The 25,747-nt window shown below is 40.3% G+C and overlaps 1 protein-coding gene across 2 annotated transcripts in view; it reads left to right on the top strand.

Annotated features, from left to right (window-relative positions):
- Nucleotides 1-309: 309 nt before the first annotated feature.
- The window catches only part of KATNBL1 (katanin regulatory subunit B1 like 1), a 33,772-nt gene continuing 8,334 nt past the window's right edge, over nt 310-25,747 (top strand). Inside the window, exons 1-6 of one of the 2 annotated variants that reach the window (XM_048486299.1) lie at nt 310-460; nt 16,777-16,904; nt 17,950-17,990; nt 18,873-19,056; nt 20,103-20,221; nt 24,032-24,082. In XM_048486299.1, the coding sequence (XP_048342256.1) occupies nt 16,791-16,904; nt 17,950-17,990; nt 18,873-19,056; nt 20,103-20,221; nt 24,032-24,082 (509 nt within the window). In that variant the 5' untranslated portion in view covers nt 310-460; nt 16,777-16,790. Of the gene's footprint in view, nt 461-16,776; nt 16,905-17,949; nt 17,991-18,773; nt 19,057-20,102; nt 20,222-24,031; nt 24,083-25,747 lie in introns of both variants that reach the window. The other variant, XM_048486298.1, reaches the window with a different exon arrangement.

Raw genomic sequence — 25,747 nt, forward strand, 5'->3', positions numbered from 1 at the left:
GAACACCCGCAACCTCCTGTTCTTAATTCATTTCCTCGCTCCTGTCGCAACCTCCCGCAGTCCCACAGAGCGAAGCACCTGCTCACTTGGAGAGGACCCCCTCCCCCGTCGACCCGTTGAAGTGTGGGGAGCCTGACGAGAAGGCGGGCTTGGGGAAGCACCGGCACGCCGGTCTACAGAGGCCGCGCGTTCTTTGCGGCGTCGGGGCCAAAACCTGGGCCGTTGGGCTCGCGCGCGCGTGTGGGCGGAGCCAAGAAGAGAAGGGGCGGGGAAAGAAAAGCTCCAACGGGCCTTCCCCGCTCGCCGGACTCTCCGGTCCCAGCATGCACTGCGGCGGAGTTTGAATGGCGCTGGCGACGCTGAGTGGGCCCCGGCGGTAGGACTTCGCCGCTGCAAGCTTCCATTTGAGGCCGGGCCGGCAGCAGCTACAGTAGCAGCGCTGGACCATGAGCGGCGGCAGGTGAGTGGCAGCCGGTGGGCCTGTGGGGTTTCCTGAACTTTTTCTTGTGCTGGCCAGGCCGCTACACTCACATGGTGATGTCTTCCCCTCCCTCTCTCTACTTCTGAACAGACCAAAGTCAGATTGTGCTTGAGTGCCTCGCTGGGGTGGGGAGGGGAGAGGAGAGGGGACGCTTCTTTCTCGTTGCTTCTGTTTCCCGAGGCGTCCTCAGGTGCGGAGGCCCTTTACTTGTTGTTCCTGTTGGGAGGAGTTCTCATGGGCGGGGATGGAGTTAGCTAGTCTCTACCTGCCTAGTACTTGTTGGGAAGGCTACACCTGTATCGGAACAGGATGGAATCCCTAGCAAGTGCTCTCTGCCAAGCGTAGCTTCGAAAATAGCACAACAGTAAATCATGTATGCCATCCCAAGTATTAAATTTGCTCCTGAGATGCAGAAGTATGTGGAATGATACTGAAATGTGCTTTTCTTGCCCTGATTATGTTCTCAGTTTCTGTGCCTCCACAACATCCGGATGAATAAAAAATGTTTCAATGAAGAATTTTCTTAATAACGCAGCTGCTGAAAGTGTTGTCCAGTATTGTGTGATTGTACAAAAAAGTTTAGCTTGTGGTTGCTTGCAGGGAGTTCTATAAAAAGGAATGAATACATCAGCAGTGTTGAAGGTATTTCTTAGTGAATGCTTCGTCTCTGTAAGGGAAGTTAAAACCTACAGGAGGTTGTTTAGTAATTCTTAATTTTGTTAGGTGCTCTTACTGATCGAGAAAAACAAAATGCTTGGTTAATGTAGGGGTGTTTGAAGAAATGATTTGATAACCAAGAGATGTGTTTGTAAAACCAGATAACAGCTGTACTGGGCACATTCAGTAGATTCCAGGTTCTTGTTAGCTCATTTCATTTATTGGTGTCAAATCAGTATATGTAGCATGGAGCCATTTAAAGCTCAGGAAAATATTGGTGTAGTAATATTTTAAGTGTAGCATAAGAAGTTTTTGTATGTTTAAAAGTGGCTTTCTGTCTTTTCACTGAAATATTGCCTTCATGTCCTCATTGCAATTATACTTCTGATTCATCTGTGTAACTTTGATATTCTGTTCAGTTTTTTAAAGTTCAGGATTTACATGTTGTCTAAATGCAACCAAAGGTTTAAGAGACATCTGCGAGCTCTGATATATACATATTGGTACTTGATGAACAACAGAAAGTTCTCTTGCACTGAGACCCATCAGCCTATTTGCCATGAGTGTGTGAATGAAGCTAATAATTTGATCAGATCCTTGTTTTAAGCATGCTTGGGAAGCTGAGATGAGGGGTATATTATTGTGATGTTGTAGTATTTGAATGCGAGTTTGTAAATAATCCCAACTGATCTGTGGACAGTAACAGTTGTTCTTGGGGGTCAGGTGAATCCCAATTCCCTCTTCTAAACTTGCTCGTTCACATTAGTTGGGAGAAGATAGTCCTACTCCAGAAGATAACCTGTGACTGTAAGTCAAAACTAGCTCCTTGATGTGTCCCTGGGATCTCTAGTGGCCATTGTGGATCTTTCACTAAAACCTCTTCAATGTAATAACATTGTTATTATATTCTGAACCTGTTGAAGTTTCTGAATAATTTTCAAGGACAGCCCTGTAGTGCATTCATAACATTGGCCAGGAAAGATTGTAACTGCTATGCTAAGTAGGCTAACTCCCCTCATGCTAAATAGGCTAACTGATTGTCCAGAACAAGGAACAAATTTAGCAGCATCCTCAGAATACAAATTGTTATTAATTGGAAGGGAGGCAGTTCTATCCAGGGTATGCCAAATATAATCTCCTTGAACTGAATTACTGATCAGCAAAACTGCCATCTTATATAGACTGAGTTTTAGTTTATTTGCTCTCCTCCAGTCTTTTACCAAATTCAGGTGACTGCTCACCATATCAGCTTGACTAACCTGATTTGGACGGAAAGGAAAAAAGTATTTTGGCATGACACTTTTAGTGGTTTTGCATAGATATTCAAAACATTTCCAAGGGGGACTTTCTGGAACACAATTGTAAAAGAATCATGACATCAAACAAATGTCCTTCAATATCAACCTCTGGGACCTATATGTCAGGTGGAATCTGTAATACTGTGCTTTGGTTCAGATGGATAATCCAAAAGAATAATGTAGTTGATGCTAGAGAATTCTATTGAGAGATCTGGGTCATTCTCCCAGTCATTCTTTCAGAATAAGTCATCCTTTGGGGTTACTACGTGTTTCAAGGCCAACACAATCCCAAACCAGATTCAAATAGATCTGGAAGATTAGAGTCATCCAATATGGCCTACAGTTGAGCAGCCATCACCAGCTAAAATACCTCGTCCAAAAAAGAGGTTACTGAACTGATGATAGTTATCAAAGCCATCTGGCTCCAAGGCGGGTTTTTAAAGAAGCTGCCTCACAATAGTCTACTGCAAGATGGTCAGCACTGTTCCCTCATGCAATTAGCCATATGTCTCTTTCTGTGCACACTCTGGTTAAATACTATAAACAGGTAGGGTGCAGATTGATATATTGTGGATAGCTACATCCTTCCAAGAACTGTATCAGTTCTTAAAGGTACAACAACTAAAAGTCATCCAAGCAAATAGAACAAAAGAAAGAAAAGTACTTAAAAATACAAAAATGTCAAGAATACTTGAAAGTATAATGGGATGTGAGTGGGGCAAAAGCAAGGCTGACTGAATGTCAGGCGTTTAAGTATTTTAGCATAGCTTTAAAAGACCGGGGGGAAGATCATACCCACTTTATTGTATAGCTGACTTGATTGGATCTGATTCACATTTTTTTACTTCAGCTATGTCTTCAGGATCTCGTCAATTCCCTGAATTCAAAATGAAGGATGTTACTGTTTAGCCCTGGTTTGCAATGTTGTAATCACTCAAATACAGATCCAGGACTATGGCTACTTTTTAACCTTAAATAGAATTCTACTGGTCTGTTTTTAAAAATCCAGGAGCATTAGTAGGGAATGAACTCTTAATTATTCTTTCCCCCCTTCAAATAGATTTTATTTGGTCAAAATTAATAAAAGTGTTCCCCTACTGTTGTGTGTCAATCCTAAAACTCATTTGTGCAGGTAATTCCTCACATTCTCTGGGGACTCTAGGCAGCATTCATGGGATGGTGGGGGCTTTGGGTTCACCCTTTTATCCTCACAACAACAGTGTGGTCCGAGAGAGGTAGTGATGGGTAGTTTTCTTCTGACAAAGCACGAATGCTATCCACTTTTCATCTTTTTTTACAGCATTCTAGAGTTGAGTTTTGGGAGTCTGCAGAGATTGTTCAATTTAGCAGTGGTACTGACTTTCTATCATGGTCCCTTGATTATTACCTGCTTTTTGCTGGGAGGGCAAAGGGGGGGTGACTACTGAGTTTAATGTTTCTGCCTCTAGTAGGTTGTTCTGAATGCAGCTCCTCAAGAGGAGACAACCTCGACTGGTTCTGCTCCCAATATAACTATACCCAGCTTAGGAAGGAAGTCTCAGATGTTGACAGAGTGAAAGGAAGGGGGCTGGTATGGTCACAGAATTCTCTTTTTGACATCTAGGACAGTGGGAATTATTGTCAGTCAGTGGAATTCTGTCCTCGCTATGCTGAACTATCTCACTAGTTTAATAATAAAATATAAACTGCAGCAATTCTGTACCAGTGAGGATATCAATGCAAGCTTAGTCTCCTGTTGGCTCCTTTTACTGAACAGCAAATTTGAGATTTTCTAGTGTGTCAGATACTAGTCAGTTGGTGCTACAACTTAATCAGATTAGTCTGAATGTTCTACTGGGTGGTAGGATCCCCTTTTGGAACTCCAGATTTGGCACAGTATGCTTTTGAAAGGTCCATTTAAATGTCAAGCAGTTAATCATTCACCCTGGGGTTATTTGAAATGTTAAACAGGACCTTTAGGACAAGACATTTATTTCTATTCTTTGATGGCCCATTTATTCCAACATTACATGACAGAAAAAAACTTGCAATTTCCAGGAGAATTTCTCCTTCCCGGATTTTTTACAACGTTCTACATTTCTTCCCTTTAACTGTGGATCTTCAAGTAATAAAACTGATGCTAAGACTAAATGTAGGTCCTGTGATTCAATATATTGCAATGTAAGGTTCATTAGTTTTATAGTAAGAGGGTAATAAGTTCATCATTCCTTTCTTTATGAGTCAGTTGAAGGCTCCTGATGGTACACTGAGCATTAAGTCATGTTGATGAAGTGTTTAGAAATTACCTGCCGCAGAAAACTTTTGTTACAAATATTTATCAATGTGTAGTCATAACTTCCCCATTATGTAAATCTTACATGTAATAGGTAGAACTGGAAAAACTCATAGATATAACTATCTGCTTCTTGCTCTTTACATTTTTACTATTTTCTCTTATTTCAGGAAAAGGTTAGCTGGTCTATAATTGTCTTCTGCAAAGCAAATTCCAGTTGGCAGTTCAGTTTTATCCCCTAAGGCAGCTTACCAAATAGCAATTCTTGAGAAGCTGTCTGCACTGGAAACTGCTCATAAGGTTGAGAAAAAGCAACTTCATATTATCAAAAGCTCCAGATGGTTTAGAGCTACCTTTCTTCAGACTGATGATGGGCGGCTACATTTTTAAAAACACAAACGCCCTACTTTATACTCGATGGGCGGGACCCACCATATACAAAACTAGCTTGTTAGTCTTACTGTAAGATTAAGACCTAGAGAAGAAGAATCATTCCATTTTCAGAAACCATTGGAATTGAACTCTGCTGAAAGTTGTGGAAAAAGCCAGCTGATCACCTTTGTTATTATTTATTTATTTGATATTTATATGCCGCCCTTCCCCTTGCAGGCTCAGGGAAGCTTCCAATATATAGATTCAATCAAAATAAAACCATAAAAAATGACAATTAAAATACAGATAAAATCAGTTTGTATTAAAAATAACCTGCCTTGTTATAGAAACTATTTTTACCTTCTTTCCAGAGTTGCTGTCATTTTCCTGAGCTTCCCTCCGTGTGGCATTAGCACAGGGGACCTGTGTACTTTCTGCTATAGGAAGGAAAATGGTAAAGAGGTCTTCAGATCCTTGAAGATAAGACAAGAGGAAACTGCTGGAAAAAACCAAAATAGATTAAATATAGCAAGGGTACACAGTAGAAAACAAGCATTCAAAACTGTGTAAGCGAACTATAGATAACATCAATTTTGAAGATATATTGTCTACTCTAGTATTGCAGTGTAAATGATACAGAGAACATACACATCAGCTGCAAATATCTTAATCAAGCCATGTGTAGTGTGGAAAAATTCATAGTCACAAAGGTAGAAGAATCCCAAAGCTCCACACTGTATGAATGAATGTTGAAGTTTCAATTTGTTGAGGAATGCCAATGCCTTGAGACAGGCAGCTAGGTATATCTCTTGTTTCATGGTTGAAAGCCTTTTTCAGCCACTTCCACTGTTGAAACAGTTCTATATTCTGGTTATAGAGCTTCAAATAATTCTGTGAGAAAAAAAACACATTTGCTGCTTATACTTACAGGTTAATTTCAAATTCATAATACAACAGGCATTTGGCTTACCCCAATGTAGCCACTAAAGTTGCAAATCAAATCAACATTTCAAGTCCTACAGTAATTATAATGCTGTATTAAAACTACTGCTTATTTAAAATAGTATACCCAATTATAAAAGCTGTAAGAATGACTTGCCATTTTATAGTATTGAAATCTTGAATTCTTATCCTCAGTGTGAACTCCATACAAAGCTTATCGCCATGTATTCATAGGGCAAGCCAAATGCTTATCCAAACCAGCCTGCAGCAGACAGAGCTCTGGTCATGCTCAGCTTGCATCTAGTTGCAATAACAATGAAGGTGACTGTTCTGCAGCAACTTACACCCAGTGTGAATCTACAGTGACCCAAAATTTCATAGATCCTGTATATGAAGCTGGATAAATCTATATACCGGAATTTTACCCATTCAGGATTAATTTAGATCCTGTTGTGTTAAGGACTTCTGAATGTTGCTATAGTTATAATGATGTATATTTGCTGTTTCAGTAGTAAATAATTTAAATTCATCCTCTGAATGTCCCGCTTGAATAAAATGCTGAACTACTGGTGCTTCTACTGTCCTGCTCTTTATATGTGATCTGTGTTCAGCAATGCACACCTTTATTGATCTCAAAGTCTGTCCTATATTGCATTTGCAGATAATAATGTAAACCACCTGCTTGCTGTTACAATTAAAAATGATTCAAAGTTATTTTGAACACAGGTTGTAACCATTCAAATACTTGTAATTCTAAAGTCAGGTGACCTACAGAATGAGTACCACATCCAAAGAATCCCTTCAGTTGAATATTTAAAGGAATATCTTGTTCCATAACCGTACAAGCTAGCACACAAAGTATTTAAGGCAAACACAAACTGCTCTGTAGGAAGTGTTTAAATAAGTTTTCTGAAGTATTTTCTCGCATGATGGTTTCTTGTATTACTTTTGTAGCAATCTGAGAACTGATCTGCTTGATCCAATTCTTTGAAGAGTCTGTTTATGTAAATCCTCTATAACAGAGTGAAAATGATCATATTCTCAATGAAAAACTTGACTATAACATGTTGGTCTTGTGTTCTCAAGGAAATAAAACAAGCTTGTAAATGGAAAGTTTGGATCTTATGACACTGTTTCCTCCTGTGCTTTTCTCTGACTGCTTCATAGGCTTTACAGGCTGTGACCTCTGCTTTTAGCATTTCGGCCAATGGGATTGAAGTACGGTACAATTAAGAACATAATAAGGGCCCTGCTGGATCAGACAAGTGGTCTGTTGAGCCCAGCATCCCATCTCATACAGGTCTTGGCAGATTTCAGGTGCCCGGGTACTTAGTGATTTGTTGTGGCACCTAGATCAGTAAGGGCCTCTTGGTAATTCTCAGTACAAATACAAAGCTTATTTAGGTGGGGGATACAGGTAAGCTTTTTGTTGTGATGAGGAGCAGGTTTACCCCAACTTAATTTTTCCTTACAACTTTAAAAGAAATTACAAGAAACTTTAAAGACTTAAAGATTAGGTTTTATGGTAGCAGTCATTAGACAGAATGGTCATTAAAATAAAACCCCAAAGGCTTCTACATTTTTGGGATGGCTCATAAAGATGAAGAAAATTTGCCAAAGTTTGAAATAATCAGTTTCCTCTGAAATATCGCAGAGTTGGATACCCAACCATTTGTAGTATTTCCATAGTAGTAAATCTAACTGTTATCCCTATTTATTTTTAAATATACATCATACTAATCAAAGGGATTCATTCTTTTAAAAACAAGGAAAACCTTCCTGTCAAGGGATACAGCCAAAGATTCTCACCAAATGTTAATTTAAAAAGCTGAAGATTATCTGACCTCCATGTTGCTGTTGTACTTCAATATGGTTACCTTTGAAACAGCTCATCATACCTCAGCTGTATCTGTTCTTACAGACTCATATGAAGGCATGTTTCCTAGGAATTACTGAGTAAAGTACAGTTGATGCCTGGATTGATATAGGGAGAGGAGGTCTTGCCAGCATCTTAAGTCTCAGGACTTGAAGTAAACACTAACACTTTGAACCAGGTCTGAAAACAAATTCTGTGTTCCAGAACAGTCCCTGCATTTTGCATTAGTTGTCTTCAGCCCACACAGAGCATGTTAAAGTAGTCTATGAGGTTTCAGTGGGTAATCATGGTCAAGTCAACTGAGTCCAAACTTGTGTGCCTAACAGAGTTGTCAGAAGGCATTCTTTGCGACTGCACTAATTGATGATGATGATGATTTAGATTTCTGTCTTATCCTTAGTGCTTTGCAGCCAGCAAAGCTGAATCAAGGAATTGCCTAAACTGTACAATAACTGTCCAAATCAATCCAAGTTCATCCAAAATGAACATCAGCCCTAGAACAGAGCCTCGGCCAGCCAGCATAACCTCCATCTTATCTAGGTTCAGTTTTAGTTTGTTCTTCTTAGCTATCCAATCACTGTCTCACAACTCAAGCGCAGGAGTGAGAAAGAAGCTTCTAGGTTTTATGGTAGCTGTATCTTTTCTAAAGAAAGATACAACTGTGTTTCATCAGCATCGGAACACACAAGTCTACAACTCTTGATCTTATTGAGCAACTAGACAAAAATGATGAAGAGCCTCGAGGATAATTCTGACCCTAGTGGGATCACGCATGTGAGATTCCACTCATCTCGTCAGTTTTATTCACAGTTATCCTCTGTGTATACTATGTCAGAGTTTGAAACTATTTGAAAACCACTCTACATACGACCATCTTCATCTCTTAGTATCTCCATGAGATCACATTTTCATAGGTATCATATGCCCTCAGGTACTGAAAGCTAGTTCTGGAGTGATGCTTTCCCTTTATACATTTGTAAACAGATCGTCCACCAGAGAATTTATAGCCATCTCTATCCCATAGCCAGGCCTGCAGTTAACTGAAATGTGTCCGAAACAGACAGTGATAAGTCAGTTGGGCAGCATTATGTCAGTACCAAGTTACTGTGGATGAAATGGCTATCATTTTCATTTAGTTAATTTGTTTATACCCCTCCATTTTTTCCAGGTGGCTTACATGGTTTTCTTTTTCTCCATTTTATTTGCACGGTAACTCTGTGAGGTAGGTTAGTCTGAATGTGTGACTAGCCCAAGGTCACCAAGCAAGTTCCCATGGCAGAGTGATTTTCATACCTGGGGCTTCCAGATCAACACTCTAACCACTATACCACACTGGCTGGTTTGGAAGTTACTAATGTGAATAGGGGTTGTCATTATGGCTATATTACTACATCATAAATGTTGCTCTTCTATGGTGAGAATCAAACAAACCCTCATTCTTCTTTCTTTTTTCTCTTGTGTACCAAGTTTGTAGGCATCCTGATGGTGCACAAGAGACTTGCTGCCTTGTTCTTTATAATTTGTGATATGTATATGTAATTGGTGTTCGAGCCAAATTACATGCTAAGTTTTTTGACGGGTTAGGTCTAGGCACCCCACACTTGGCTCCCACAGTAGCACAGCAGCTCCAAAGATGAGCAAATTACTGTCCCCAGCGCAGCCATTGTTATTGAAGAAAACAGCATGAGGGGGATGGCAGGAGACCCTCTCCTTGCTATTGTCGCTTTTATTTAACATCTACATGCGACCCCTTGCTCAGCTGGTGCGGAGCTTTGGGCTGGTCTGTCACCAATATGCGGATGACACCCAGCTCATTCTGTTGATGGAGAGGGGGGCGGCCTCTGCCCCTGCAGCTCTACAGCATTGTTTGGAGTCGGTCGCTGGTTGGTTGAAGCAGAGTAGGTTAAAACTTAATCCAACAAAGACGGAGGTCCTCTGGCTGGGCCGGGGGGAGAGACCAAGGGAATTCCAGCCGCCTATATTGGAGGGGGTCGCTCTGGCCCCGGCATCCCTGGCTCGTAGCCTGGGGGTCCGCCTGGACTCTGCCTTGTCAATGGAGAGCCAGGTGGCCCATGTCACCCAGGTTGCGTTCTTTCATCTTCGCCAGGCACGGCGGTTGGCCCCCTATCTCTCCCAGACCGACCTGGCCACTGTGATCCATGCGACAGTCACCTCGCGGTTAGATTACTGTAACTTCGCTTTACGCTGGCCTTCGCGATTGATCCGGAAGTTGAAGCTGGTCCAGAATGCAGCAGCGCGGCTTCTGACAGGTGGTGACTACTCAGATCATATCACCCCTGTGCGTCTGCACTGGCTCCCAGTGGAGTTCGGATCGTCTTCAAGGTGCTGGTAACAACCTTCAAGGCCTTACGCGGCATGGGGCCCTCATATCTACGGGACCGCATCACCCCTTATGTCCCACATAGGCCACTCGCGCACCGGCAGTGGCAGAATTGCTGGTGACCCTAGCCCCGCGACGATGCGGCTGGCCTCAACCCGGGCCAGGGCCTTCACGGCTCTGGCCCCAGCCTGGTGGGAATACCTTGCCTCCATCAGTCCGGGCCCCGCGGGATCTTGGCGAAGTTCCGCAGGGCCTGTAAGACAGAATTATTCCACCGGGCCTTTGGTGAGGCCGGGCCGCGGTTTTACTTACTGAAATGCTGCCGAATTTCCATCGTTGTCATCTTGGTTGGGCCTGCTATGATTCCATCTGGGCCCACCTGCTCCCTCCCTTCCTTCTTTTCATTTTTCTCTTGCTTTTAGCCTTAGGAACGGGCGCCTGTTTGAACTGTTTTATACTGTTTTGTATTGTTGAATAGCTTGGATCGTTCTAAAATTATTTTTAAATTATTTGTAACTGCTGCCGGAGTTTTAATGTTTAAGTTATGCTGTTGAGTTGCTGTTAATAACAGCCATGTTGTTGAGCCGCCTCGAGCCCTCCGGGGAAGAGGCGGCCTATATAAATCTAAAATATAAATAAATAAATAAAAATAAATAAACCCAATCAGATTCCAGGGAACTTTACAATTACCTTTTCTCTGCACTGTACTTGCTCCTTGTACAACTTGTAAACAAGTAAGTGGTTTTAGGATTCTATCCCAGAGACTTAATTTAAGATGGTCATAGGTCTCTTCTGTAGATTACTCATGTAATAAGTAATGATTTCAGCTGAGCTAAGTAGCTTGACTAGACAACTTTTAATTTGCTGAGCAGAATGAATAGCACTTTGGTTTTGCAGGCAGTTCTGTAAAAATGCCAACTGCTCCATGTGTGTAACCACAATTTATATTTTTCTATTAATCTATTTCTGATTCTTATGAATATTGTTGATCAAAGTTTCTACAAGAAACTTTGAACCATTTAAAGCTGTACCATATGAAGCTGGGTTTTTTTTTCCTGAAAATCACTATTAACAATAAAATGTCCAATTTTATTAGAAAGCGGTGGCAAAGCATATTGCCAAAATGGTGGGGTAAAAATCAGTGTGTGAACATATCAAATGTGACCATGAAATCAAATTTCAAATGTAGGTGAGTTTGAGGGGGAAAGGTGGCTGAATCTCCTTACTGTAGTCCCTGTCTCATGTGGGTTTTGTCTATGCAAGTCCCATTATTCTCAGCATAACCCTTGTGGGATCAAGGGATACCCCTATTCTCTTTTTCTACAGCAGAACTGTGGTTAGATCCAACCTATAAAATACTTATAGTTTGATTTCCTTGTTATGCAAGTTAATTATAATACTGATATCATAAAGAGAAATTCCAGGGTTTACAATTTTACTTTCATTAAAATTTTAAAGTGTAATTATCACAGTCAACACATGGGAAGAATGAGATTTTGTTAATTACACACCCTTGCTTTGCTTAAACCATAATTTGCTTTGAATGAATGGGAGACAGCAAAATTGATGGAAGATTCTGAAACTTAATATTCAAGGTGCAGTTGACTTCATTAAACTTTATGAGTTTGTAAGGTTACAAAATAAATATAATAAAAAATAAAACATTAAAATGCATTAACTAAAATTCAGCTTTAAAACACAGTCCAAAATTATTTATGTATTTCAAATTGAATTTATATCCCTTCCCCAACCAAATATAGGCTCAAGGCAGCTTAGTGTATAAAATACCATACAAATATATATATTTGTTCATCACTAAAATCCTATCAGTTGAAATTACCCACCCATCCACCCCTTGTGGCCATAAAGCTGGAGCATATGGCAGCTTCCTGGGTTGAACAGCCATGAACGAAGAACCTAAACAGCATCAATCCCACTGCTTATAACAGTATAATGAGAAAAGTAAGGAAGGGTAGGAAGGCCAGCAATGATATCGTCATTGCTGCCTCAACCATCGGCCTGGTGAAACATCTCCATTTTACAAGCCCTGTGGAATTATACTAAATCCATCAAGGCCCAGGTCTCAATTGGCCAGGGCCAGAGCCAAAAAAGCTCAAGCTCTGGTTTAAGACAGCCAGACACTTCTAGAACCAGGGACCTCCAGTAGATAAGTCCAGTAGAGTGCAGTGCCATCCTTGGGGGTATATTGAAAGAGACACAGTCTCCAGTATGATGGTTTTAGACTATTTAGGACTTTAAAGTTAACCCAAAACCTCCAATATTCAACTGGTAATCAGTGCAGCTGGCGAAGTACAGGCTGATTATGTGATCTTAAAAGAATTCTTGAAAGATCCCTTGCCATTGCATTTTGGGCCAGCTGAATTTTCTGGAGCAAGCCCAAGGATAGTCCCTCATAGAGCGAACTGCATATCATAGTTCAAAGTGGCTAGGTGACCATCTCATGATTCATTGACTAGGTTGGTTGGATGTGAGAGTGTGAGGCTAGGTTGGTACAAAACTGTAGGTTGCTTAGCTTGGCCAAGTTGGCAAAACACCATTTTCTATGGGCCTTCATAGAAAGAAAGGCATCCAGAATCACACCCAGACTTTTGGTGGTAGGTGTGGGATTCCACCCCATCTAAATTCAGCAACTGAGATCCCAATGTTGAGTTTCCTCTGGCTAAGCCACAGGACCTCCTTCTTTGATGGATTATGTGATGGGCAACAACAACAAAAAACAGGTTAATTTGAAGAGGCAGTTCTGACAGGAGCACAATGAGTTAACCCAGAGCTCCCTCTGATTGTCTGACTAAGCTGCAGTTAGCTATAAGAGGAGACCTATTCACTGGGACAACCCTAAGACCACATGAAGAACTTGGTTTTAGTCTCTGAGGAGACCGCACCTAGATATGGGACCAGAGAGTCTCTGAGGGTGTGTGTTTCATAATTGGCAGAATCAAGAGAGGGTTTAGAGAAACCCCAAAGCTTGCTCTGTTCCAGCCGAGTGTGATACCCTGAGAAGGAAAGGGTGAGTGGTTAGTACTTGTTTGGGATCCGTGTAGGAAGGTTTACTCTGAAGGAAGTAACTGAGTGTATGAAGATCTATTTTGTAGTGAAACATTTTATTTGAAACAGTTACAGTAAAATTAAGAACTGACTGTACCATCCAAGTATTCCCTGCCTAAGGAAAAGAAAAGCATAAAAACTCTCTGTACTATCAAATTGAGAAATCCTGTAAATAATTTCTTGTTTAATTTACTGTTAAGAAGCCTCACAGTGATAAATTTTTCTTCAAAGCGTATGATTTCCTGACAGGATTAGTCTGAAAAGTTTGTGTATGAGGTGTGCCTGGGCTATCAACTTCCCTCAGCCCTCCTGTGTGTGTATCACAGATTACATTTCAACCAACTCTGTTTCAACCATTCCACCAGACACCTCATCCAGCATGGTATCCAGCTGACCCTCCCAATCAACAGATACAGCTTGATGTTATTGGCGTAGTGATTTGGGGCGGGGGGTCATTCTTCTAGCCCTACCACATCCCTTTGTCTCGGGATGGGACAAAGGTTGGAAGAAGACAGCCTAGCCCAGTGGTGGCGAACCTTTGGCACTCCAGATGTTATGGACTACAATTCCCATCAGCCCCTGCCAGCATGGCCAATTGACCATGCTTGCAGGGGGCTGATGGGAATTGTAGTCCATAACATCTGGAGTGCCAAAGGTTCGCCACCACGGGCCTAGCCACATCTCTGTCTTCTTCCCTTCCATTCCCAACTCTCTCTGTCATACGTCTCATGACCCTGATCACTGGAATCCCTGACCCTACACTGACCTTCGTACTACACATAAGTCTTGGTTCCATTCCGCTGAGTAAATCAACCACATCAACCCAGTATAAAACTCCTAAAAACCTCAAACACACTGTACCTTCTAAACGCTTATATTCCTCTTCCCTAACCCAGTCTTCTCTAAATTAATTTAATAACTGATGGCATAAAGCCAGCCCAGCATGTCCACAAAAATGCATCCACCCCTGTATCTCCCAACAGCTTAAAATACGTTTCTAAACTAAAATGGTGATAAAAGATCAATCTACTTAATTAAAAGCTGGGGTGAACAGAAACTTTTGGCCTGACCATGGCAGCTGTGAAAAAGGCAAACTCTATGCTGGGGATCATTAGGAAAGGAATTGATAATAAAACTGCAAAGATTGTCATGCCCTTATATAAAGCAGTGGTGCGACCGCACTTGGAGTACTGTGTCCAGTTCTGGTCGCCGCATCTCAAAAAGGATATTGAGGAGATAGAAAAAGTGCAGAGAAGGGCAACAAGGATGATTGAGGGACTGGAGCACCTTCCCTATGAGGAGAGGCTGCAGCGTTTGGGACTCTTTAGTTTGGAGAGGAGGCGGCTAAGGGGGGATATGATTGAAGTCTATAAAATTATGCATGGGGTAGAAAATGTTGACAGAGAGAAATTTTTCTCTCTTTCTCACAATACTAGAACCAGGGGGCATTCATTGAAAATGCGGGGGGGAAGAATTAGGACTAATAAAAGGAAACACTTCTTCACGCAACGTGTGATTGGTGTTTGGAATATGCTGCCACAGGAGGTGGTGATGGCCACTAACCTGGATAGCTTTAAAAGGGGCTTGGACAGATTTATGGAGGAGAAGTCGATTTATGGCTACCAATCTTGATCCTCTTTGATCTGAGATTGCAAATGCCTTAACAGACCAGGTGATCGGGAGCAACAGCCGCAGAAGGCCATTGCGTTCACATCCTACATGTGAGCTCCCAAAGGCACCTGGTGGCCCACTGCGAGTAGCAGAGAGCTGGACTAGATGGACTTTGGTCTGATCCAGCTGGCTTGTTCTTATGTTCTTATGTTCTTATGACCCCCAATGTAGCAATATAGGTCATCCAGTGAGCCTCAAGTGGATGGGCATTCCATAAATTAGGGTGCCACTACTGAAATAGCCCTCTTGCTGGTTTTTCACCTGCCTCACCTCTGAAGGAGAGGGCACAGAGATCAGCGCTTGTGGGGCAGATCTTAAACAGCAGGCTAGACAATACGGGAAAATGTGGTCCTTCAAGTATCCCAAAGGGTACCCTGACTCCAAACCATTTAGGAATTTAAAGGTAAAAACCAGCATTTTGATTTGTGTCCAGAAACAAACAGGCACCCAGTACAGATCTTTCAGCATGAGTGTGATATATCCATATACTACCCCAATAATAGACTGGCTCCTGCATTTTGGATGACCTGAAGTTTCTTAACCATTTTCAGAGGCATCCTCACATAAAGCACATTGTGGAGCTTTTATATACATTCTATTAGATATGCTTATGCATTTGCTAGTATCGTGTGATACTCTGTTCCACATAAAGATAATAGTAGAGTCGTATATTCTTTCACCACAGAACAAATCATGCCAGACGTTCTTTGTTGTAGAATGCTCCACCTGGGTCTTAGTGGCTACCTAGCCCTGCACCCCTACCCACCCACCCCCGGCATCTGTTTGATAGTCATTTGATGCCCTTGTTTCAAAATGCCATGTTCAGCAATACACAAAATAATGGTTTTGATAAAGGTGGTGCGTGAAAATGAATGTTAATTCTCATTTTCATTTGGGACTATATTCTAATGTAGAAGCATACTATTTTCTCAACCGCTGCACCTCAACTGACCACACTATTATCTTTCTGTGGAACAGGGTATTTTAGTATTGTGCAGGCACTGATGTTTGGAGAATGGTATTATATTGACTTTGATTTCTGCTTTCCCATTTTCTGGCAAGGAGAGAGGGGTTAATGTTCTTGTTGAAACCCATTACAGAGGACAGAAAAACTTCTTCTAAAAATATAGCAATAATTTACAACTTCCTGTAACTTTTTGGGGGCGCGGGTCTATAATTATACTGCTTCTTAGAATTAGTGATTTCTCCCTAAAGTTTAGTCATTATTAAATTCTACTGAGAGCAATTAAGCTCATATTTTTCATAAAGAGCAAGATTGTTTAAACGTGACCAAAAGCCCTTGACACCAGTGGCACAACTAACTAACCAGCACAGATGCCTCATACTAGTAATATTCTGGTAATACTCCTCTACAGCTTTTATATTATGAAGCATAGAGCAAGCTAATATTTGTGTTTGGTTGGTTTTTTAGTTTTATGTTTGCTTTGCAAGTTTCTCCGGGTAATCTTATTGGGTCAAAAATATGACAAGTTTTCAAATAAAAATTACTCTTCCAAATAACAATCTAGAAAGTGTAGAAACTTCAGGTTTTTACATGGAACTGAATCACTGGTAGGGAAATTCATTTTCATGTTGGGTGTAATAATCCCCAAGGCACTGAACTGCAGACAACTAATGTGTGTGTAAATTTGAAATCTGCCGTTGTTACTGTGCTCTTTGGATTTCTACCAGTACACTAATGACTGGTCATGATTTTAGATATTGGGAAATCTTTAAGACTTTCAAAATGCTAAACTTTAAGAGTGTCCAACAACTTTTATTTGTTTGTCTTGGAAACAGGGATTTGAGAGATTATGGCATCTGAAGCCCAAAATGTTAGAAAACAGAACTTACTGTACCTTGAGGGTCGTCCTGTTGATCTCCCTAGAAAAAGGAGCTCTTCTTTCATTAATGAGAACATGAAGGAGGTAAGTTTATTCAATTGCTTTTATTTACTTCATTTATGTTCCACTTTTCTTCCCAGTGGGACCCAAACCATCTTATATTGTTTTCCCTTCCTCTAGCTTCCTAACAAACCTATGTGGTACATTAGACTTGACAGTGTCTGACTGGGTGTCTCACCAAGCAAGCTTCTATGACAGAGCAGGGATTCAAAACTAGGTCTCTTAAGATCTTAGTCAAATACTGTAACCACTACACCACATTGTATTGTTCTTGTTTAAATTTATAATTTGTATTTTTCTAGCTAGTACATCAATGTGAATATCAGTTCTGCAAACACATCACTATAGTGGTTGATTACTTTTTTATACCATCTTTCCTATGAGAGGAACTCAGTGTCTGTGGTTCTGTCCTGATAGAAGTTTGTGAGGATAGTTTAGGTTGAGCGAAAATATGACAGACCCAAGGTAGTACAGTGGGCCTTATGACTGAAAGGAGATTGCATTTCGGGTCTCGTCATTCATAGTGTAATGTTTTAATCACTACACCTTACTGGTTCACAGTACTAAATCAGCATGAACTTTATGTGCCCAGTACCTACTTTTTTATTTAAAAATATAAAAATTATTTTAAAGTGTGGTCATAATTATCACTTCTTCCAAAGGCATTAAGCCAGAAACTGTCTTAAATGTGACAAATATCAAGTAGAAACAAAGCACTTTACCTTTTTCAAAGCAATCAGCACATGTCTGTGCTGTGAGAAGCAAGTACTGTTACTCTTTTATAGTCAAGACAAGAAGAATGTCATTGCAAGATATGCTACAATGGCAAAGTTTTCTCATACTGCTGATGTCATAATCCCACCTTTTTCTAAGGATGTCACAATATCCTGCCCTTCAACTAAATGTCAGGGCAGCTATTGGTGGTTTTCTCCTTCGAAACAACAAAAAATCATTTTTCCCCAGTACCAGTTGTATAGCACTGGAAACAAGGTAGGAAGGCATTATGTACTATACTGTACAGACTTTATAGCAGGTTTTTTTCCAGTCTAATATATGTTTTTATTTCTAGGGTAAGAAATCTGGAAAACATTTGGCTTCTTGCACAAGCAGGTAAGAACTGCTTTTGTGAATTCTGAAAAAAAAAGAATTCTACTGTGTACATCCAAGGTTCAAATACAGAAAGAGGTGGCGCCAAGCCCTGTTCCTGACATATAGTTGGTGTGGGGGGAATGTAAACCAATTTCTGTCAACGAGCTTAAATGGGATCGTGGTCTGAATCTCGATCTCTGGTATAGAATTACAGTGAGCAAAGATGGCAGTTGCTCAGTAGTTTAAAGCAGACTAACACACATTATGACTCAGCACATCCCACCAGCCCTGTATGGTGGTTTAGTGTCAGTCTCTACCTACACTGTTTCTGTTGTCTACACAGGGCCAGAAAAAGAGGATGTTTATTTAACCTCTTGTGGACTGTTATATATTTCTGTAGTAGATCACAAGGGGTGTATGACTGTTTATGTGAAGTTAATGATTGGGCTATTCAAGTTACAGTTGTCTTTAGTAATTAGTTTCTGCTTTCCCTTTATTATAAATGTTTGGGAGCAATTGGAGGTGTAGAAGTAGCTCAAAGGTCAGGTCCTCAAATAGGCAGAAATTCTAGCTGTCCTATCAGTATAACTGATGGATGTTTTTACTATAATTGAAATGTTAGTCCAGTCTTTATTTTTTAAAAAAATCAAGAAGCATAAGCATATATGGTCTTGGATAATGAATCAATAAACAATAATATTGATTTCTTAGTTTAAAATATTTTGTTATTTCAAACAAATGTTTCATATGCTTGTAGTAGACATGATATTTTGCCCAGTCTGCTTAACTTTTTTGTTCATGCAGAACGACAGTTGGACAAATTGTGACCAGCCCCCATCCTCTCTTCAGAGTAGTCTACTGCAAAAGAAAAGTTCTGTATTATTCTCCAAAACCTTGTTTCAGAAAGAAACAGCTCCCTAAAGTCAGAGGCCGTGACATGGCAAATAAGGAAAATGAACTGGCTTGTGCAGGTAATCTGCCAGCAAAACTGCCTGCTGATGGCCGTACATTCTTATTGAACTCCAGTGATTCTGGGCGCTCTCAAGCAGAAAGTCCTTCATCAAAATATAGTGGATTTTTTTCAGAGGTATGTTAAACTTTATTATGACGGGTTTTTTCCTTTAAAAACTCTGCGACTACAAAATAGAATGGTATATTTCAGATTAACATGCCAGCAAATAATAATACAAGAACTATTACAGTCTGTGTGCAGGCCAATTCCTTTCTCCCCTTCATTTTACAGGTGTGTATTGCACACAGGACAACCAGTGAGACTCTGCATTATTACTTTTTTCTTTTTATATTTCTGCCTTGTGCATGTTTTTTGGAAAGAATGCACAGCAGTGACACCAGCTGTTCCTGAGCAGGCTTGTCAATGTTGAAATACAAAGACACAGTGATGAATGAAGTGTCCCCTAGCATGCAAATGTTAGCCATTCTTGAATTAGTGAAAAGAACCTTTTTATGGTTGGCCAATTCTTTGTATGATTTGGGTCCAACATGGTTTAAGAACCTCCACCTATTCCCTTATGAACCTGCCAGATCACTATGGTAATCTTCAAAGACCCTGCTTCAGGTGCTCTTGCCTTTTGAGATTAGGCAGGTAGGAATCTGGAAGAGGGCTTTTTCAGTCATAGCTCCAAAACTCTGAAACTCTTTCATGAGCCAGTACAGACTTTAAAAAAATGTTTGGCATTTCCTCAGTGACCCCTTCTTCCTGACCAAAACTTCAGTTGTTTTTATGTCTTTATGTGTATTTTAGGTCTGTTTTCAATTGTTTTAATCATGTGTGGAGGGGATAGTTTTAGAGTTCAGACACAAAATGTACCATGTTTCTATAACAAGAAAATGGAACTAGGCTTTGTCCAGAAAGACAAAAATTGTTTAGTTTAACCATTGCTGTTCTCTGGTGGTCAAGTACAGTGGTGTGCCATGGTTGCTGTTTTTGTAGGAAGGAGCAAGTGAGATGAGCAGGGTTGGGCCATCACTATTTGAAGTATTGTTTGCAGGGTTACCTTGAGATTGAGGGTCAGAACTGCAGAATTAGAGTCTCTTCTGGTAGGTTGGGAAAAAATTCAGGAGAATTCATTAAGAAATAGTTTGTAACTGTTAAACCTTTAACATGTGCTTTAGGTTTCTGAAGATCATGACACTATGGCACAGGTCCTCTTCAGCAGAAATCTCCGACTGAATGTAGCTCTAACCTTTTGGAGGAGGAGAAGTATAAGTGAGCTCGTAGCCTATTTATTAAGGTAAATGTCAAAAAGATTAAAGGCGTAATCCAGCACACTATAGGGATACCACCTAGATCAGTGGTTTTCAACCTTCCTAATGCCGTGACCCTTTAATTCAGTTCCTCATGTTGTGGTGACCCCCTAACATTTATCCATTTTACAGATGGAGAACACTGATGCAGAGAGTCTTAGGCGACCCCTGTGAAAGGGTCGTTCGACCCCCAAAGGGGTCCCAACCCTCAGGTTGAGAACCACTGGCCTAGATGAAAAGGAGTTGATGAGTTTCATAGAGTCTTATTTTTGTTTTTAAATCCTTACTGGATGATGAAGGAAAGTCTAGGTAGAAGTGTGGTAGCATTGCAGAATTGACGTTTCCTGTAATGGCCTCTAGGTCTCTCTATGTAAGAATTCTTAGTGGGTGCTGTGCGTTCATTGGTTATATGATGCCTTGATCATTTTTTCTTTATATCTTTAACAGACTGTTATATCAACACAGACACATATAACCAATTGCTATAGATCACAGCTGTCTTACGTAGGCAGACGAATCAGATGGTCTGGGGAAATGGATCTTGAGTTAAAAAAAATTTTAACACCAGAAATGCTACAGAAGAGAGCCACTGTATTCTCCACTGCCAAAGACATCTTGGATCCTATGGATTTTTATGATGAACTGATAAGCCTCATAACTACAAAGTTAATAGATTATAAGGAAGATGGCCTCATACAGAATCGTAAGAAAAGACAAAACAAACCATGGTTTGACAAGGAATGTGCTCAAAAAAAGGGGCAATTGAACCAGCTATATAGAAAGCTAAGGAACAGCTCGCCCGACAAAAGAACGGAAGCCCAGCTAGCACTCCTAGATCACAAAACAAAGTATAAACAAACACTACAGCTAAGAAAAAAAATCAATATCTGAGAAAAAATATGGGAGAGATCTGATACAAAGCGACTAAGCAGAAAAATCAATCTCTGTTCTACGGAAACTCATCCAAAAACGGAAGCAAAGGACAGCCACCCAACTTGAAATGTATATACCACCTAATAAATGGATTGAGTTCTTCCAGAGGCTATATGATGACTATGAAAGAGCCACCATTGCATGAGGAGACTTTTTTAACAAACATTCAGACATGGCCTGCAGTTGAGGTACAAGGGAAATAAAAGACCATATTAACAGGCTGAAAAGCAGGGGAAAGCCCCTGGCTTAGAGCCGGAATTACAACAGAAGTCCTGAAAGAGAACATTGATTGAGGTGGGCTCCAATTTCACAGGCCAAGCGTATTTACCTACATTGACAGAGCAGGTGGCGGATCCTAAAGAGATTGGGGAATGGCGATTACTGTTCCCCTACACAAAAAAGGTGATAAAAAGATCCCAAAAACTACAGGCCAATTAGCCTCCTTAGGCATTATTAAGTAAATTATATTCCAAGACATCTTGCTAGAGAAAATAAATGACTGGCTGGAAAGAGAAGATCTAATAGATATAGCACAAGCCTGGCTTCAGAGAGGGACGGCTCCACTTTACTGAGCATTCACTAATTATACAACATTTGATTATGAAAAATATGCATAGAGTGGTCCAACATCTCTATTTGCCGCATTCATTGATCCTGAAGTCCGCTTTTGATTCCATCTCCAGACACAAGCTTTGGCAGAGAAATTAGAGGTATCTAGCATAGATAAGAGGCTTTACTTTTTGATCACGTGCCCTGCATAACCAAGCAAAAATGAAAATTCGATGCAATCCCTAAAGGGCATCTCACTGACCCCAATCCAACATACACAAAGGGTGTCAGGCAGGGGATGCTTATTAGCTCCACTCTATTCAACTTTTTTTTTTCATAAATGGAATCACAAAACAACTGAAAAATATTGATAGCCATCCACCCAGAAAGTTGGCCTCCCACAACATCTGGCCGATACTCTTATATGCAAGATGATATTGTTCTCATATGTCCCAGAACAGCAGTAGGACTTAGAAGGAGCTCTCGAGGAGCTTCACAGAGTACTGTGAAAAGGAAAGAACTGGTCATAAATTTTTCCAAAACAAAAATTATGAAATTTGGCAGTAAAACTAAAAAAGAGAACTTTGGAACATAAAAGGCAACAAAATTGAACAAGTAAAGCATCTTTAAATATTTGGGGAGTGGTAATACAATCTTTTCCGGATCCAACAGCGAGCATTTAAAATTAGTAACAGAAAGGGCTGAAAGAACTATGCACACTGTGCGAAAATTCTTTTGTTCAAAGGGAGCTTTTATATGTTCCTGCAGCATTAAAAATTGTATCAAGGTTAAAATCATTCCACAACTTATATATGGAGTATACTCAAATCAATGCATGACAAATATAAAGACCTTGGAGAGAACTCAAATGAAATTCTTAAGAGCTATTTTACCAAGTTTACCTGCTCAGGAGTGGCCAATGCCTTTTTTAAGGCTAGAAGCCCAGGATTAATAAGGATATTAAGAAGACAGAATCTTCCTGCAAACAACCTATCTATGGTTGAAGGCACACTAGTAATCAAAAAGGATTATGGCCACTTATTGTCGGTGAGCTCTTTTCCAACCCAGATGGATTCGGGAAGTCAATGAGAAGGCAACAAGGATGGGTTTATCACTTCCCTGATTTAAAAATCTCAACCCATATTTACAGCGAAAAAGCACTCTCAAGCAAAGGGTACCAAGATATTGCTAGACAAACAAGATCTGAACAAGTATCCCGGATTTTACACACTAGAAGGCATCTCAGTAGATACATACAGTCACTCAGCTCCATATGTATCTAACATTGGAAATAATACATACACTCAGAAGAGCGTTTACCCTGGTGTAGAGATGTGCATCGCATCCCTGTCTAAGTGGTATCCTAGAAGGGAGATATAAGAAGATACCTAAAGCAAAGGAGGGATCTGTTCCTGTAATTTAGAAGGAAATGGGACACTACAGGCCACATCCTCCTCCGCTGCCCCTCACTTTAGAGAAATAAGAGCCAAAATACTAGGACCCAATAATTAAAATAACTTCAGGGGCTATCCAGAAAATGTATGTATAAAGAAGCTCCTGGAAGACAAAAATCCAAACTGGTCTAGATTGGTTGCCAAATTCTGTACATTTGTTATAAAGAAACGCAGACCAGTGAGTAGGCAACTGATATTGTATTAGAGATACATATATATATATATATATATGGCTCATAAAAATTATTAATAATTAATAATATTATTTCTATTTTAAAATTCTAGGATTGAGCAGGTAAAATGGGGAGTTCAAACAGGTCGAAGAGATTAAATGAGTAAGGCAGAAGAGCCTATATGAATAATTTTAACTTAGAGTGACTCATTTTAATGCTAAGTTATGGAATGAATTCATTTTAAGCAGCTAAGTTATAGATTGAATATATTTTAATGCTAAGCTATGGATTGGACTTATTTTTAACGTTAAGTTATGGATTGGATTTATTTTTTAATGCCGTTATAGATTGGATTTATTTTAACGCTAAGTTATGGACTGAATGTATTTTAACGCGAAGTTACTGTATGTATGGGACAAGTGAAACAAATTAGGCCTCAGTGTTGATTTTAGGGTATTTATATATTACAATTACACAGGGAATTAAGGTTGAGAGTGTGTATAGAATTTGTTGACCCTCGACTGCAATTTGCTGTATAGAATTTGTCGGTCCCGGACTGTAATTTGCTGGTCTTTGACTGTAATAAAGTGAACAGACTGTTATAGTTTGCTTAACTTCAGAAAGGTTCCACTTCTTGAACAATGCATGATTTAGACCACTATCTAATTTTTTTAATTGATGTTTGCAGGATACAAGATCTTGGTGTAGTGGTAGACTGTCTTCCAGTGCTTACCAGCAGGTAGGTAAAAATCCATGGGAAAGTTTGTTCATAATGGGTAGCCATATTAGTCTATCTGTAGCTGCTGAAAAGAGCAAGAGTCCAGTAGCACCTTAAAGACTAACAAAATTTCTGGCAGCATATGAACATTCATGGGTTACAGCTCATCTCTTCAGATGAAGCTAAAATAGAAGTCTACCTGTCCTTAAGTTAAGAATGGGAATGCAAACACCCAATTGCAACAGCATGTAAATAACAACCTGAATGTAGGTGGGCTCTTATGCAACTAGCAATAAAGTCTGTTGTGTGAAAAAATGAAATACAACGGGCTCTAGAAAACTAATCCTCCTAGGGTAAGAGACATGGATGGGGCATATCTATAGGAAAAGGCACCTGGCAAAAACACTGAAATTGCACCTTCCAAACATCTCAGTTTTGCCAGGAAGGGGCAGCAATTGTCCCCATTTTCATAGCCCCCACCCCATAGCTGGATCCTGGCTTTACAAAAGGGGGGAACCAGCAAGGGTGCCTGTGAAGATGGGAAGTCCACTGTGTGGAAAAATACAAGTTCTAGCAAGTGGAAACTCGAAAGGACATTTCCCCCACCTTTTTTATTCTGTTCTCCCCTTCTCTGCCTCTCACTCTCCATCCTGTCACCCCTTCTCCTAATCGTCTCTACTTTTGCCCCCTTATCCCAACTCTCTTTCTGGCCCCCAACCCGGCGCTCTCTTTCTGCCCCACTACCCCAGCTGCTTTTAATTTTCTGGCTTACTACCCCAGCTTCTCTGCCTTTCTGCCCTGCTACCCCAGCTCTTGTTCTGCCCCCCTACCCCAGCTCTCTCTGTCTGCCCACTTATTTCAGCTCTCTTTGTCTCTTCCTACCCCAACACTCTATTCTCTATGTTTCTGTTACCTTTCCCCAGCTTTCATTCTCTCTTTGTGGCCACTTGCCCTCGCTCTTTCTGACTCTACCCAGAGCTTTAAGAAGTATTACCAGCTGAGTGAGGAGTCTTGCTGTGGGCCTATGAGCCCCTCTATACATGAGAAATGGCACCCTCTGGACTACATCTCCCTGAGTCCTTTCCTTTTTCTGGTTCGTCATTGGAAACATGGTGCTCAATTGTATACCTATTGAATGAATTACCTATTAAATAAAACATTTTACTGTCACACTTTTACTGTCACACAGCTATACATATACAAATAAGAAGCAATATAGAAAAGCACAAAAAATTACCAACTTCCAACAACATGTAGTTCTTGAGATTTGGACTATTATAAACATTTCATGGCATTCCAGTCCATTCCATAGTGACTCGGTAAGGGTATCTGATGAGCCGCTATTGTGTTCTGTAGCCAGCAACTGTTAACATGGAATCCAGCTGTTTCTCAAAACGTTTCATGCATCCCTCTCCACTTTACCAGAACCATGCAGTATCACCAGATTTCATCAAATACATCTCATAAATAATTTGTACACAGTACCGAAATAAATTGCAATATATCCAAAAATCCTTATTTCATAAAATCCTTTCACTTTGCTCCTCACATAGTTATAAAGGGGACTGACTTGGCAGTCTTGCTGCAAGGCTGCTATGAAAGTGTCAAAAACTACTGACCTGGATAATTCACCCTCCTCTTAAGTTACCTACAGCTGTATGCAAATTGATTGAGCACTCTACCTAA

This window comes from Sphaerodactylus townsendi, linkage group LG02, assembly GCF_021028975.2.
Source record: "Sphaerodactylus townsendi isolate TG3544 linkage group LG02, MPM_Stown_v2.3, whole genome shotgun sequence".
In the NCBI taxonomy this organism is placed as follows: Eukaryota; Metazoa; Chordata; class Lepidosauria; order Squamata; family Sphaerodactylidae; genus Sphaerodactylus; species Sphaerodactylus townsendi.